A 16,595-nucleotide genomic window follows, 5' to 3' on the forward strand; every position below is an offset into this window, starting at 1 on the left:
CCCTTAAGCTTCTCATGAGACTCTTTATTAAGAGATCTAGGTTCCTTGGCTGTTACAGCTTCTAAGCCAGTTTGATTATATGCTGCATAAGTTATTTGTCTCCCAAATACATGCCTTCTCTTTCTCTTCGTTGATCCCCCTCCTGGCGCTAAAGACTTGTGAGTTAAAAGCTATTCTGGGAACACTTTTGGCAGTTATGAAGTTCCAAGGAGGTAGAATGTCTCACTATTCCTGCAGCTAGTGAGAAGGAGCATAAGTGAGGATTTAAGAGAAGACTGTCTTCAAAGAAAAATTGTAGAGGAGTCTTTATACTTCCAAGGTTCTAGATAAACCTATATAGCTGACTGTTAGTTCAGTGTAGCTTTAAATCTTCTGCATCCAACAAGCATATCTCAAAACAAGAGAACCCCAAAGAAATCAAGCTAAAAGGTCTCAGTTCTTGTTTTCTTAGGTACTGGGGACTATTTCTGCATATTAATAATTAAATGATGGGGAAATGATAAAGAATGCAACCAGCTGTCCCCTGTCTCACTACGCTGTAGGATCTGGAGCAAAGTCTGAGAAGTTGGTCATGGACAGTTGAATCATTCTGAGAAGAAAAGTGATAAACACCATTTAGATTTGAATGTCTTCTAACGTAATTGCTTAACAATTGTATACCTGTGTTGAAAGACTCTGGGAAACTTCTACTGCATTGTTAGCCTTGGAGAATACAACACTTTTGCCTTTTAATTGGAAAAAAAAAGTTACTTCCTTTTTCCCCTTTTCTTCTAGATAAACCAAGCTAAACCAGAATGTGGTCGTCAAAGCCTAGCTGAACTACTTATCCGTCCTGTTCAAAGGTTGCCTAGTGTTGTTCTACTTCTAAATGGTAATCTTGTGGTTTTTTGTATGTTTGATTTTGGAATTTTAAAAGCAAGATAATGCTGCTTTTGGCATGATTAGGAGTGGCTCGTCTCATATGAAGCATGCTTGTTTCTGTGAGCTAATCACACTTAATGGCAATCAGCAAGACCAATTACTGAAAAAAGCATAGCTTAAGAAAATTTCACTTGTGTACTTTGGATATATACAGGAACAGCCAGAAGAAAAGTTTGTTCTGAAAACAGTTTTGTTGTCTTAAGTACAGATATAACTGAGGTTCAAATGAGAGAGCAATTCATATCAGCAGGACTATAGCTTCATGTGTTTCTCTTGAGATCACCCACTTACTGTAACAATGCTAAAATCTGTTAGATCTGTGTGAGTTAACATTGTCTTCACAGACCACAACATTAACTTCTTAAGGCAGGAATTGGGGTACTTAAAGCATGTAGATAGTCCTTGTAAAACTGGCTTTTAATGGTAGCAATGTGAGCTTAACGTGCAGTTAAACTTGTATGTGGAAGCTGAAGGCAGGTGCCATACGTCAACATAAGTACAGTGGTGCGTAAGTCACACATGTTCAACTACTTCAGTCAAAGGCTGAAGGCTGCTTTTAGCAGCCTGCAGTGCTAGGTAGTTTCATGGGGATGAAATGACTCTAACTTAAAATCAAATTGTCTTCCTACTTTTCAAATTCTCAACATTTTATTCTTAAAGGTCTAAAAACTTGCAATCTTTTGAATTGTAGATCTTAAGAAGCATACAGCAGAAGACAACCCAGATAAAATCATTCTAGAGAGAGCTATTGAATCATTAAAGGAAGTGATGACGTAAGTGAAATTTGTTCTACAAAACTGTTAGATGTATGGATCTATTCATCTCTCCTAAATTGTCCTAACTTAAAGCATATTGCTACCATATGTTTTGTCTCCATTTAAGTGTATGTAATGTGCATTCCTCAGAAAGTGGTGATTACCATGATTGCCAAAGGATTCTCCACCTGAAGAATGAGTGGAGGGGAAATAAGCTACTAAATTCTTATAATAATCTGTGGTTTCTCAGATCAGTCTCCATTCTGCCACTGCCATCATTGTCATCCTGTGCCAGAGCTCTTGATGTCTTTTGAAAAGTTTCTGTTGTTACCCATTGCTTCTATCTGTATGGCTGCTGACTTCCTACCTGTGTATGAAGCTGAACCTTTTGATTCTTTTGTTCTGTCTGCCCTGTTCTGTCCTCTACAGAGTGGAAGAGTTGTGGGGGAAAAATAGCATCTTTTAAGTCTTCTATATATAAAAATTTTCATTGAGAGGTTGTGTAGTAGTGGTGAAAGCTTATATGTTGTGCTCCTGTGTTAGCTATTGATGGCACCATTCTGCAAGCTTAAAGCTGAAGCTGTTTAGATTATAAGGCTCACCTCTTCTGAATTGTAGCATGCATCTCCAACCATGAGAATTTATGTACGTGAGCAAATGTTTGTCTGATTTCTAACAACTTTTAATGTCTAATTACTCTTGCATTTGACTTCTGCTGGACTGTAGTGTTGACTTGGGGTGGTGTTGAGAGAGCTGTAGAATGCAGCATATGAGAATTAATCTCTGGTTCCTTCCTCCGGAGTAGGGAGGGAAATTGCAATAAGTGAATGCTATGTCAGAACAATATTATTCTCATGTTATAGTTGTGAAGTTTCATGTATGCCTGCTTAGCATATGGTGCTTGGACACATGTGGAGTACATTTACTCTACTTCTGTATGTCCAAGTGCTACTCTGTAAGCTTTCTGAATGTTCAGCTTAATTATTTCTGTCTTAAATGCAGTTGAATTGTTTACAGTTGCTTGATATTGAAGATAAATGTAGTATAATGTGCTTTCCTCAGACATATTAACGAAGACAAGAGGAAAACAGAGGCACAAAGGCAGTTCTTTGATGTTGTCTATGAAGTTGATGGATGTCCAGTAAGTAATTTTTCTGAAGTTGCAGACCTGTAAAAATGATTGCTTTCTTGCTCCCTCTGCAAGAATGAGAGTTTAAAATCACTGGTACTGTTTTAAATAGATTTCCAGTGTTAAGTTGTAAGCAAGTAGTAATCCAGCACTCGAATTAAATGCTTAATAAGCTTTTTGCTTCTGTTGCATAGGCCAATCTCTTGTCCTCTCACCGAAGCTTAGTTCAGCGTTTGGAAACTGTTGCACTTGGTGATGACCTCTGTGACAGGGGAGAACAGGTCACACTCTTTCTGTTTAATGATTGCTTAGAGGTAAGATTACTATATGAATACTTCTAGTGAGTTGTAAAGTGCTTGACACTATGAATATAAACAAGAAAAACTTAAACTTTGAAGCAGAATCAAATCAGACTTTAAGTCACAGAATTAGAAGAATTAAGAGTTAAGTCTCAGACAGCTGATAGTTCAACATATCCTGATGTTACCTTTTCAGTAGGTACTGTATAAATAACACAAATAACTGATCAGTTTTGGATGATCTTATAGCAAGATTAAGAAGTTGATATTAAAGAGCAGTGAAGGGCATATTTGCCTTGGAAAAGCGATTAACAATTCTATATGGAAATAAGGCCAATGTATCTAACACATTTTGAAAATTAGCATCATAAATGACTGATACTTGTCCTGTCACTCACTAGACTTTTTTCATTATTACATGTAGTATCAAATAATATTACAGTAGTTGTCTAGCATTTCTGCATTGTATGCCACTATCTATACTCTGAGAAATAAAAATTTCTATTCTTTTCTGTTTAAAGTAGAATGCTTAATTTTCAGTATATTTAATTATATATGCATAGCACTTTAAGTAGTACTGATGGATGAAAAAGTGCTGGAGTCTGGCTCAGCAGGCTGTTGGTCTATTTAAAGTTTAATTGTATTTAATGTGAATAAATATACCTTTGAGATACGGCTGTTTGTGCGTTGGCCAACAAGGAAAACAGATCCGCATATCATATATCTAGACTAATATTATGTTAAGAAGATACATGATGAAAAGTAATTTAGCTAGGAGTAAAACTGACTTAGTTTCGCTACTTATGAAGGATGGAAGGGAAAATGAAAACAAGCCAAGAACCTTAATTGAAAGTATCTCTTCTATAAAATAAAAACTACTGGTGTTACCTCTGTTTTTAATGTAAAGTTAAAACTAATATACCTCCACTGTCAAAATCTACTCCATGACTGCATAGATGAGTAACAGCAAGTAACACTCCTAGGACAGAATTCACCACAGTCTGATTTGATTTATGCATATAGGTATCGTCTTCAGTGTTTAAATCTTGATTGACTTGCAGTAGGTTTCTAAGTGCCTTTGCTTGTTCTTCAGGGTAGGATTGAGACTTGTAATACAAAGCTGCTTTCCCTCTTTTTTTCCAGAGGTGAGGGTGTTGCTGCTAAGTAACGAGTATTTCTTGGCCACTTGAACTATCTATAAGCATCTCTCATCTTAAATTCTCTGAAGACTTTTGTCATACAGTAATGTAGTTCTTTAAAATATTTCAAAGTGTATTTCTCTGTAGCAAGGTTTTATTTTCATTCCTGAATTTTAGAAGGTAAGAATACAGAAGACAAATAAAACAACAATAGACTTTCTGAGTTTAACCTGTCTTTTTATTTAACTGCAGATTGCAAGGAAGCGTCACAAAGTCATTGGTGCTTTCAAGAGTCCTCATGGCCACACAAGACCTCCTGCTTCTCTTAAGCATGTTGTACTCATGCCTCTCTCCCAGATCAAAAAAGTCCTGGACATTAGGGAGACAGAAGGTCTGTATGATCTAAAATGCCCCAAAAGCAATGAAAACTCCCTTTGAAAGGATGAAGGATTTTCCATTGTGAGACAGAATGCCAGGGCATATTTGTTGTATGACAAGATTCTAGTATAAGCTGCTGTTTGAAGCTGTCTGCAAGCTTGAAAATATCTTGTTTTGGCATCTTTTGGCTTTTCAAGGCTCACTGTGGGCTGCTAGATCTGACAGAGCTATTAGGTGGAGTTAGAAACCATTATTTGGTTACAGGAACAAAATCCAAACAAACTATAAAAGACAGATGAGACTTCAGTCCAAATCAGAGACAAAAGCTTTTGTTATGAAACTAAATATTGTGTAAATGGTGGTAATGATGCTCAGGAGCTATGCTTAGCCTCTTAGGAAAAAAAACTTTAAATGGCTTAATTTCTGTGGCTGCTTTGCCATACTAAGGCCATAAAGGTTTCACTAAAGTAATGCATTACTAGAGCAGCAGGACCAGTGCTACAAATAGTATTCCAACCTTGCTAGTGACTTCTAAGAAAGAATAGGTTCAACACCTGTACCCTAGAAATATCAATTTGATATTTCGCTCGGGGTTATAGTATGCACATTCAGATTGTTCTGGTTTCTTCTCTGAAGCACCTGTATGTAGAAACTTAATGAAAAACAGGAATGGCAAAGCAGGTAGGTAGTAAACATGTTGCTTAACTGCTGAAAACTACCAACAAAAAGTTAGCTTAAATCTTCTCTTAAGAGGTTTTCTTCATTTATGGCGTGATACCTAGGTTTATTTAGGGACTTACGTAAATGCCTCCCATCAGACAAGCATCTGCTTAATATTTGCTTAGAACTTCAGTATACTACTTGGAAGAGGTCAGCTACTCTGACATCTGAGGATGCTGTTTTTAAAATTGTTGTTTCTTTCCTTATCTGTGTTTAGCATGCGTTGGCTGAATGTCCTCTAAAGTATCAGCAGTGGATTTATTTTTTGCTCTTAAGTGAGCAATGTTAGTCAAGTCGAAAACTTCAACTACAGCACTTGATTGTCATATTTATTACTGACATCTTTTATTGCTTTCACTGCCTTACACAATAGGGTAAATGTTTTTATGTGACAACAAAAGGAATGATCTGTCCAACACTTCATGAGTTAAAGAATATTCACTGCTGTATCAGTAAAAATTAAATAGACTACAGTGTGCAAACTACTTGGTGAATGAACTGGTTGCAGCCTCTTTAAGACATGCAGACAGAATTCAGGTCTTTTGTGATAAAACAGCAGTTGTGCAAATAATAAATCTCTTGTACTAAGTTATATCACCTCTAAGTCTAACTCCTGGAAGCTTAGGGTTAACTCTAAAAGGTTACGCCCATTATTTTTGGGGGTGGAAAGTCATATGAAGTAGAATTCTTGTCTTACCTCTGTCTTGTTTGTTCTTCTGAAACTTCTATAGATTGCCACAAAGCTTTTGCCTTAGTTGTACGTCCACCAACAGAACACAACAACAAGCTACTCAGTTTCCAAATGACCAGTGAAGAACCTCCTAAAGAAGACTGGCTGAAAACATTGTGTCGACATGTAGCTAACACAATTTGTAAAGCAGATGCAGTAAGTTCTGTGCAGCCATGTTGTCTGGAAGTATTTTGCTCTGTTGGCTTGAAATACAGGAAAGTAAAGAACTTGTTAATAGTGGACATGCTCTAGGTGAAGTCATGCTAGCACGTTGGCAAGTAGGTAGTTAAAGTGGAAGAGGAAGCAGCCTTGAAGTTAGCTTCTGAAGAAGCTAGTAAGTACGTAAAAGAGAATCACATCTTTCACCAGGACAGATTAATTATAAATTTAAACTCTGCACAGCTGATCTTTGGTAGGGCAAATATCAACCAGATTGTCTTCAGCTTGCTTTCACTGTTTATCAGCATTGTGAATTATGTTGGTTTAACTCTGTCTTAAGTTTAATTTTTGTTATATTTTTTATGTATGGGCATGAGAGCGTAAGAAACATGATGCATCATCCTCCTGCAGACACTCCTCCAACCTTAAAACAAGGAAATGAGAGATGCTGGCCTTCTCTTATCTTAAAATCTCTATGTGCACACTTCACAGCCAGAAACTATTAATTGGGAGTGCAGATCCCTTCCAATTAGGGCAAAAGTCTTTTGCCCAATATTCTTACTATACATGAATATAAGAATATACACATGTAATTCAAATTAGCTGAAAATTCATGCAGTATGTGAAGCAAGACCAGCTTGGTTTTGTAGGTAATGTTTTATGCTCTGCACTATTTTCTTGGTGTATAGTATTTGTGTCTTTGATTACTTTAGAACACACTTATATTAAAATATCTTCTGTCTGGCTTAGAATCTCAATGAGGAATGTTGGAATATAAAACTTGGCATTGTGGTTTCCTTCTTCCAAGTATAGAGCAGGAGAAGAACTAATTCAGACAGGTTAATTTACTTCAGTCTGTATCAGTCATCTGTATTCACTCTTGATTCTATGAAGTACAACAGAAAGGAGTGGAAATACTATTTAATAAAACAAAAAATAATCTATATGTAACAAAATTAGCTCATCTTGCCCAGGACATTCAGAATCATGCTGATAAATAGCAATCTATTATGCTGAGTACTATTAATTATAATTTATGTAATTACTGGTTTGTAGTGAGTACATAACTTTTTTGCTAATGTGAGTGGCAAGCTGAACTTCAGTCTAAGGTTTCTTTGGATTTTCAAAAACTCTCAATACTGTGTGATAATGAGATAGCATAGACTTGCCACATGGTGGCAGTAAAAAACTTTAACTAGTCTGTTAGGCAGTGAGAATAGCCATAGACCTTGTTTGGTGTCATTAATGTTTTTCTTAAGAGTCTTACGTGCCAGTGAAAGAAATAAGTATTTAGTTAGGGTTTCCTCATGAGTGCTTCAGACCTACTGCCTTTGCTTTAGTTAGTCCTGAACTTGAAACTGGATAAACAAACATGAAGGTAATAAAGTCATTCTGTAACTGACTGCTGGTGGTTAATATCATGAAGCCACTTCATCACAATAGTTTCTTTCTCTGTATTTTAAGAGAAATACAGAGGAAAAAAAAAATCTCTAAACCTGACTTCATGAATTAGAGAATGAAATTTTAACAAGTGCTTATGTTTGTGAAACCACTATTTTTTGTCTGTAGGAAAACCTTATTTATGCTGCTGATCCTGATTCAGTTGAAGTAAATACTAAAGATATGGACAGTACTTTAAGTAGAGCATCTAGGGCAATAAAGAAAACATCAAAAAAGGTAAGATACTAGGAAGACTGCTTTACAGCAGAACTCATTCTAGTCAGAGTGGCATTAGTATTCCATTTCAGGTGCTTTGTAGAACTTACAGCAGTTGTAGGAAGAACTTAATCTCAGTGAAACTCATAAGTTTTCTCCTTAAAGGCAGAAGATATGAAGTACTTGAGGGCTCTGACAGGGTAGTTTGGGGATGTCTTAATTGGAGTATCTTAAGTATTGTAGTTGTAAATATTATGTAGGTATTATTAATATCATTATGGAACTTTATTTACGATGTTCAAATGATTAAACTTTAGGAAAGCAGACCTCAACTGTAACTGCTTTTAACATACTGGATGGTATTGGCAGTTATCAAACTTCAAATTCTTTCAAAAGTAAGATGACTGTGCATGCTCTAATGTCAGACTTCAAAATTACAAGGAAATAAGTGTTGAAGGCTGTTTTCTGCCTTTATATGCTTTCTTTTGTATATGGCTTAAGCTGCTCTTAATTGAAGTGTGCTCTGCATTGCTGAGAGGGATTGCCTGGGAAGCAGGAGGAGGGCTGCCTGTCTGCTCTGTCATATAGGCTGTGCTCTTAGTCTGGTTCTACTGAAGCCTGTGGAATATGAGGGGACTGACAGAGTGTGAAGCAGCAAGGAAGAATCTCTTCTCCATTCTTCTCAGCAGCCTTGATGCAGGCTTATTCTCATCAAGATGATGCTTCTTCCTAGAAAAACTGTAGAGGCTACTGTAGTTTAGAAGGTACTCTAGGCTGAACTGAAAGTATCTTAATGCAATGGGGCCTGACCTTTCTAAATGCAAGGAATGTGGGGAAGTCTAGTTGAGCAGACCTTATTTTTTTTTTACTTTTCTCATCTCAATCTTTTCCAAAATGCTGCTGTCATGCAGACAAGTGAGAATAGCATGGATCGTGGGAACTCTGAAAACTCAGACCCACTTGCAAGTTGTCTTTTATTTATTTGGGTTTAATTTTTCCATATGAGGAAGAGCTGTCGTATCCTTCTGGCTCAGAGCTTGTCCTACAGATGTTCGAAACTTGAATAGTAGCTTATTGTGGTAGCAATTACAGCCTGATCTTTGTCAGTGTGTAACGTGCTTGTCAAACTCCCCAGGTTACAAGAGCATTTTCTTTCTCAAAAACACCGAAGAGAGCTCTTCGAAGGGCTTTAATGTCACACAGTGCAACAGAAGGAAGAAGTCCCAGCTCAGCTAATGAGAGTTACATAGGCAGCCGCCTGAACAGTACGTCGTCGTTAGCGGTAAGTTACTTAGCTGTGCAGGCCAAACAAGTAACCTTCTGAAAACCACAGTCATCCTAGTGTTGATCTTATAACAATTTCAGGATCTGCAGTGGAGAAAATTATTTTTATCCATATTAATAGATGTGTTCTTTTCAGAGTGAAATGTCTAATGAGAAGGCTTGCTTACTGAAAATGCAGGAAGATGTGCTAGTATGTAGCAGAACCTGGGAATTGTTAATACATTTAAGCTGGAAATAAACTCTTGCTGGAATTGGAATATGCATCCTATTCTGAACTAGCAAGGAACTTCTGTATGTTGGCTTGGGCTTTTGCATTTTGGACAAAATACAAATGAAACGTAGGCCCCGAATAGTGTGGTGAGAACATCAGTGGGCATAGTAAAGTAATAGACAACCCATGAAACAAACTGGGAAGGATGTGTAGAGAGCTATAGATGTTGCAGCCTGGTAGCTTTTAAAAAGGCAAGGGAGTTATCTGCTCATCAAAATCTTGGTGAAGTAAATTTGGTCTTTGCTGCAACTCCTGCTATGCTTGGCTACCTATTGCAGCTCTCTTCTGCTACATTAACTCAGACAATTTCTAATACAGTCTACTATATCGTTCTAGATTTTAAGGATTTTTTCCATAATCTTCTAGTTTTTTGAGTAACGTTCACTCAACAGACTTACTCAAAAGTCTGTAGTTTGTGGGACAGGTAGCCAAGAACAGGATTTCCTGTGTATCTTTCTACTACTGATTTTTATGTCAGAATCTTAATACAGAGATAATTCAGTACATGTGAGTGCCCTTTAAATTGTACAACACAGATTGCCATACTATCTACCACATTAGATAGGCATGAAGAAATACAAATTAATGAAGGGAGGAAGTATGACAGTGAACTCCCTTGGTTTATAGGAAATTAACATAAAATCAGATTGGCTATAACCCAGTTCTGTGTAGTGATTTTCTTCCTTCAATTATGATTGCTTCAACAGTTGTTTTAGAATTCTATTATTCCATCCCTATTTTGATGTAGAACTGTCTCTCATTTCTCATGGAAATGCAAGTTGTGCATTTTTCCTGTTTGTGTCTCTGTATTTAACTATTTCCCTATAGTGACAGAAATTTAGTAGTAAAACTTCTTTTATTTTTTCCTCATAACTTCTGGACCTCAGAGTAAACTGCAGCTTGGCAGCAGAGCATGAGTTCCATTTGATGTTATATAGGGTTTTTAATCCATCTCCTACCCAATAGAATTGGCATGAAGCTGTTCTGATTGAGTCATGAGGTTAGAGATTCATCTTTTTTAATTCTATCATTAGTTTTATGTTTTATATACGGTCCCTTCTAAGCATAATCTCCAAGAAATGGGGATAGGCTTTAGAATAGTGAGCGGTTTTGAAAGGGGGTGGAAAACAAGACTTGGATTCCAGCCTCTCAAATAGGTGGTAATGTGGTTCTTGAGTAGCGAACTAAAGCTGTAGGAAATCTGTCTGGGATCACTCAGGAGTTGAACCTGTTACTGAGGCACTGTTTTAATTAAAATCCTCTCACTGTGTTCATGTGGGGAGGTGGGGGGGGAAGTAGTAAAAAATCACTGAAGCTGAGATGTCTTCATGCTTGGACTAACTCTTGAATCCTTCCTAATTGTAGATCGCTCATTCATTGTCTTCATGTAGCCTAAGTGGGTCTGTGAAATGTGGTGTTAATGTCCCTTGCTCTAATTCTGTTGATCTGAGTTCTCGAAATTCCAGGCCTTGACCTGTGCTGTGTCCTGGCTCTCCAAATAGTCATTTATCAAGTGCTATAGAAGGAGGGAGAACTTTTTCCAACCTGGAGAGATTCAAGGGTCATGCCTTGGACAAATCATGTCCTGTCTCTATTATTACCATCACTTGTGGTGCTGAAGATAACAAGTGTGGTGCTGGAAAGTTATGTATGTCAAATCCTGACTGTTAATGCCTACCTTGTATGAAGTAAGCATCCAATCCTGATTAAGACAAAATGGTACAGCTACTTAAAACCTAGAATCCACGAAGTTATAAACAGTATTGAGTTCTCCCTTGACATGTAATGCTCTGGGTTACTCAGCACTGATGCATTGTGCTATTTCTGCTTTTGAATGCCAAGTTAATTCTTTCAGAGATCCTTTTTAACTTTTAATTAAGAAAAGTTAGACCTAATTAAAATAATATTGAACAACTACTTGTTTCAATTCATTGCGTCCAGGCAGCAGCATAGCTTGCCAGCCAGGGTCCTCAGGACCAGTATTTTAACTGCAGGGTGGTCTTGAATAGCTAACTTTATCTGTACTTTTAACTTTTAGTTCCCCATATGTAAATGGAAAAAAAAATATATCCCTATGAAGTATTAATGAGAACAGCGATATAAAGAGGCTTAGGATTTAACATTCAAATAGTGCCTGTGGCTGCAAAGAAGACATGCTATAGACACACATTAGATTTCCTAAAAAAAATAAAAATAAAAAAAAAGAAAAAGCATGCTGTTACCTGCCCAAAGTATTGTTATTTAGAAGGTTGCTGAATTACATGGCTGCAGTAAGATACCTAACTACCACAACCATGTTGAAAAGCAAGAGCAACAGATGGTTGCTTGTGGAATTATTTAGAGGACAAATGTAAAAACTATAAAATCCAAGCTGATGCAAAGAAGCAGCTCTTAGTACAGTGTATTTATGTATGAGATTCACTGTAACTTCAAGTCCTTAAGTCCTAGTGTTTCTACCACCAGAAAAATCAGGTTTCTACCTATTTTGTGTGCCCGTATTTGCAGTTAAAGCAAGCTTTGATAAGTCATCGTGATACACAATATCTCTCTGTAGCCAAGAAAATGTGTTCAGTGACTGATTTGGGGCTCAAGCCTAGTAAGAACACAGAGCTGTAGGGTGTGAGGGTAGTTAAGTTCCTTTAAGATTGTGATGATATAAACCTTACATTTGGGAGGAGGTGAGTAGTGCAAAAAATGATGTGAAATGTATGCTAATATTTGCTTTTGAAGAGTAGCTTTTAAACATGATCTTGCATTCTGAATTTCTGATCTAGTAACAAGGGAAAGTTTTTATTCTTTGTGTACTGCTTGTTTGGTGCTGTATAACTTTGCCATTCAAAATCTAGGAATATTGAATGATTTATTTAAAAAGCTGTCCATCTTAAATATCTTCCTGACAAAGTGTAAGGAATCTATATATCAAGGTTGAGAAATGACTCCTGATCTGACACTGATTATGAAATGACTACTCTTTTTCCCTCCTCAACAGGGCATTTCTTCTCCATCCTTGGTCAGCCTTCCCTCAATCTTTGAAAAGAGGAGTCATACGTTAAGTCGATCAACAACCCACTTGATATGAAGCAGGCTTTAAGTACAATGCCATATTGTAGTGACTGACAAACAGCTGGCTGTTCAAATGACCTGTTACTGACATTAATGGTACCTTAGTCATTAGCACTTAGCAATGATTAGCAAAATGTAAGATAACACTACGTTAATCACAAAGGGGTTTCTAGTTGTACTGATGCGGATCAGGTAATCAGTGGAGTGAGTAACTTGGTCTTTGTTTAAGACCCATTATTCCCTTGCACAATTTTTTCACCAACATAATGGAAGCATTTTCTTTTACGTAAACTGTCCCCTTTAAGCAACAAACTAGTTTTGAAATAAGGATGATGATCACATAACTTACTGCTGGTTTGAATGACTCCCATGCCTGCCTAACTTAATCAATTGGCTGAGCACTTTAATGTTCAAACTGTTGATTTCTTAAATGGAGATGCATTATGAAGTACCTGACCTTTTGAGTATGACAGTTAACCTGTTGTACAGCTGCTTATTCCAGATATTTTATAAGTGTAGCTGTTTATAAAGAAGTGGGATTGAGTTTCTCTGATTGTGATCTTCTGCAGCCTCACTGTAATACAGTGGTGTGTTGGTTTATTTGAACAGGAAGTTTAAAGGCTATGACTAGGTTTGTCCACCACAAATGATTAAAAGAAAAATGAATATGCTCAAGAGTTATGGCTTTCCCTTTTAGTCAGGGCTGTTTGAAAGTAACAATAAAAAAACAAAGAACCTATGAGATCCAAATGTTTGGTTAATAGCTCATTATTTAATGCATGAGATCACTGGTGTGACGAGGGCCCAGTTTGGGTGTGCTAAATTTCAGGTGTACTCCTAAAGCTTTTATTTGTCTTCACATGTTTTTGTTGTCCTTCAAAGCTCTATGTTCACTCCTTTCATATCCTCTCAGTCAGTATGATTCAATGCTATCTCAGGAACCATCTAAATATGTATATTTCTGCATTTCTTTAATGGTGAAACCATTACTAAACCATCTGTTCATATTAGGAGTTCTCAACTTCTGGCTTCTTAACCACCAGTGTCCTGTCTTGTCTGTATGTAATTAGTGATGTTTCTGAATCTGTCAGACTAAACTGCTTTTATATTTTGTACCAATCCAAGCAATGTAAATAAACTGTTTAAAATAAAACTCCTTGTGGTTTTGCTAAGCAGGCTTTTATGGAAGTCCACTCTGTCATTTTGCACAAAAACACTGAGTTGGGTTCCACTCTATAGATGTACTCTGATTAACTATAATAGCTATTTTTAATAAGATATGCAACTTGGTAAGCCTCAGTCTGCCAGAACTGAATCTTTTTATTTCCTTAATGTTTGCCATTCTGCCTTATTTCACTGGGTGTGTATATATTATATATCCATGGGTGCTTTGGCCTTATCCATTCAAAGCAAACATCTGAACTTAATGTGCACTGGACTTGATGTAATAAAGTATCTCTAGGAAAGAATCCATGCAATAAATCCTATGCTAAGAATATCAACAGGCTTGGCTTTCTTTTGTTGTTGTTGTCTTTGCAAGGGCATCTTCAGCCTGGTAAATTCCAGATAAATTATATTACTTCTCTGAGTTTCACTGTACTGTTTTTGACAATACAGCTCTAGAAGCAGCTTTGTCATAAGGTCTACTTCTGCCTCGTGTAACTTCATACAATTGGTATGTGAATGCAGGAGCTGGTGCTGCTGCTAGCTTATGAAATAGTCCTAACTAAACAACCTCCTGCCTGAGAAGACTGCTATAATGAAATGTTCAACATTGCTATAAAGATTGCTATAAAGACATCTGGACAAGTTCATAACCCAGAAATGAAACGAGGATTTGAGGAAGTGAAGTATTTGATTGAAACTGTGCAGAGGCTGCCCCACAAGGAAGAGAATTAAGTAAACCAGATCCCTTTCACCTAAGGATCAGTCTGCTTCCTTTATTCTGATTCTTGTCTACAAAAAAAATGCAACAATTGGGCTGACACTTAACTTGCTGCTTTAAGAGCAAATACGGATTTATACATGCACATCTGTATTACATGTGAAGTGAGGGGCTCTGGATTTTGTATGATGTGCACATTTCTGTAACTTCTGCTGTTCACTAGGCTGTGAATTGAAGAAAATGGAAAAATGGTTTTCCTTGGCTTCTTGTAATTCCTTCTGTAGTTTCTCTTCCTTCTCTTTTTTTTTTTTTCCAAGAAAAAGCTGAGGTAACTCAGTTTTACTCATACCAATGAGTAGCAAAAACACTGATGTTGAATTTGTATCTTTTATTAACTTCAAGTTTGCAAACTGAAAGTATAATGTACAGTCAATAAAGGTGTGAGTGTTTTCATTCTTTTGACTCCAAGAATGGGATGTTTGAGATGCTTTTCAGGTAAGTGGAGGTATATCTCCAAGAGAACGCAGTTCTCTAGCAGCGTGTTTGCTGCCTTCCCCATTGGCATGTGTGTATCTTGAGGTTTTGGATAATAGCACTCAAGAAAATTCCTTGGACAAGTAGTGTGTTGTGTATGTTTTCCTGGAGTTAATCCAAGTACACTCTTAATATTGTGGTGCAATCATGGTTTGTGCTATCAACCTATCTTAAAATACAAATAGCACTCAGGTGTTTGCTTGTACTGTGAACAGCGCTGAAGTCTGTGTTATCAAGTGGTAGCTTGGAGGGGTGTGTAGACAGCCAGGCAGGATTGTAGATAAGAAAGAAATGATTTATTTGCTTGGTTTATTAAAAAACAACAACGAACAAACAGAAAAAGCTCCCCCCAGACTCAAAAGAAGCCAGTAGTTGGACAAGGGCCTCTAGCAAACCTGGAACATAGGTTGGGATTGACTTCTTCAGCTGACATTTGAATCGCGGGTACTTCTATGGCTGAGCCTGGGCTTGTGCAGCCCTGCCTTTCACAAAGCCATACCTATAATTCATAAATGTGCACTCACTGAAAGCTATTAAAGCATTTATAGACTAAGACAATTAATCTTTTATAGGTTTTTGTTGAAAGAGAAGAGGTAGAGAGCTTACAGCTGCTTGAGAGCACCTGTTTCTGAATGTGTTGTAGATTCAACAGGACGGCTTGACCTGTATTTTGCAGGAAAATAGTTGCTGTTTCAAAAATAGGAACTGAAAACTCTGCTGTGAGATGGTTGTTTACAATCTATGAAAGCCAGCCATCAGAGACAAAGCAGGGGCTAGCTAGAACGTACTTTAAAAGCACAAAAGCTGTTGAGAGCTTAAAATGTTGGCTGAATTCTCTACACAGCTGACATTGGAAAGGCAAAGGCAAACTGATGCCACGTTCTTTGCCTTGGGACTGTTTTTTAAGTGCAGAGCCAGAAACATGCTCTCTCCCATCAGTAATGAGAGCTGGAATAGAAATGAGAACGCCATGAAAACAAACTAATTAAACATCTTGTGAAATAGATTTAGCACTGTCAGACGTTAGGCAAACAAAAGTCATTTTTAGATAAGAACATTACTACTACTTAAGGCTGAATTTTCATCTGGCACAGAGTATTCTATCAGAGCCTCTATACAAATGCAATGATGCATTTGTATGTGCCCAGTTTAGGCAGTTAAGAGTGCAATTACCACTCTACCTGCAATTTGTAATTGGTTTGAGCTGCCCTGGTGCTTTAATCAGCTGTTTCATATATTGACTGATTTTAGAGTTTGACTACGGCGGGAGCTGTCCTCTGTTGAAAAGAGTTATATATATACATACATATGTGTATTTATAGTCATTAAATACTTACAAAGAGATGTGAAGCATTCTTTTATTTTTATCTTACGTAGGGAGACCTATGGGAGGCCTATGGCAGGCACTTCATATTTGAGAAGTTAAACAACTGAAGTACTGATGTTAATATAAATAACTGTAGAAAGAGGAGGGTCTTTATACCTCCCCCTCCCTCCAGAACCTCAGATGCTTTAATGACCAGGGAGGAAGGAAGTGGCTTTTGGCCTCATTCTGGAGAAATAGAGAACCCAGTTTTGCTACTCAGTTTACCCAGGGGCTCCCTGAAGCCCTTTTCATTTTAGGGTGAAATAAAGCTGGCCCACCACAGCCCAGAGGCAGGCTGTGTTTTTT

General features: G+C 37.2%; 1 protein-coding gene across 6 annotated transcripts in view; it reads left to right on the forward strand.

Moving 5' to 3' along the window:
• ECT2 (epithelial cell transforming 2) overlaps positions 1 to 14,637 on the forward strand; it is a 28,524-nt gene extending 13,887 nt beyond the window's left edge. For 5 of the 6 annotated variants that reach the window (XM_031614546.2, XM_031614548.2, XM_031614547.2 and 2 more), the window contains exons 17-25: positions 775 to 871; positions 1,613 to 1,694; positions 2,739 to 2,817; positions 3,000 to 3,119; positions 4,496 to 4,634; positions 6,073 to 6,227; positions 7,800 to 7,907; positions 9,022 to 9,168; positions 12,431 to 14,637. In XM_031614546.2, coding sequence (XP_031470406.2) covers positions 775 to 871; positions 1,613 to 1,694; positions 2,739 to 2,817; positions 3,000 to 3,119; positions 4,496 to 4,634; positions 6,073 to 6,227; positions 7,800 to 7,907; positions 9,022 to 9,168; positions 12,431 to 12,520 — 1,017 coding nt within the window. In that variant the 3' untranslated portion in view covers positions 12,521 to 14,637. The remainder of the gene's footprint in view (positions 1 to 774; positions 872 to 1,612; positions 1,695 to 2,738; positions 2,818 to 2,999; positions 3,120 to 4,495; positions 4,635 to 6,072; positions 6,228 to 7,799; positions 7,908 to 9,021; positions 9,169 to 12,430) is intronic. The other variant, XM_031614549.2, reaches the window with a different exon arrangement.
• Positions 14,638 to 16,595: the final 1,958 nt, after the last annotated feature.

Source organism: Phasianus colchicus, chromosome 10 (genome assembly GCF_987193195.1).
Source record: "Phasianus colchicus chromosome 10, bPhaCol1.hap1.1, whole genome shotgun sequence".
NCBI lineage: Eukaryota > Metazoa > Chordata > Aves > Galliformes > Phasianidae > Phasianus > Phasianus colchicus.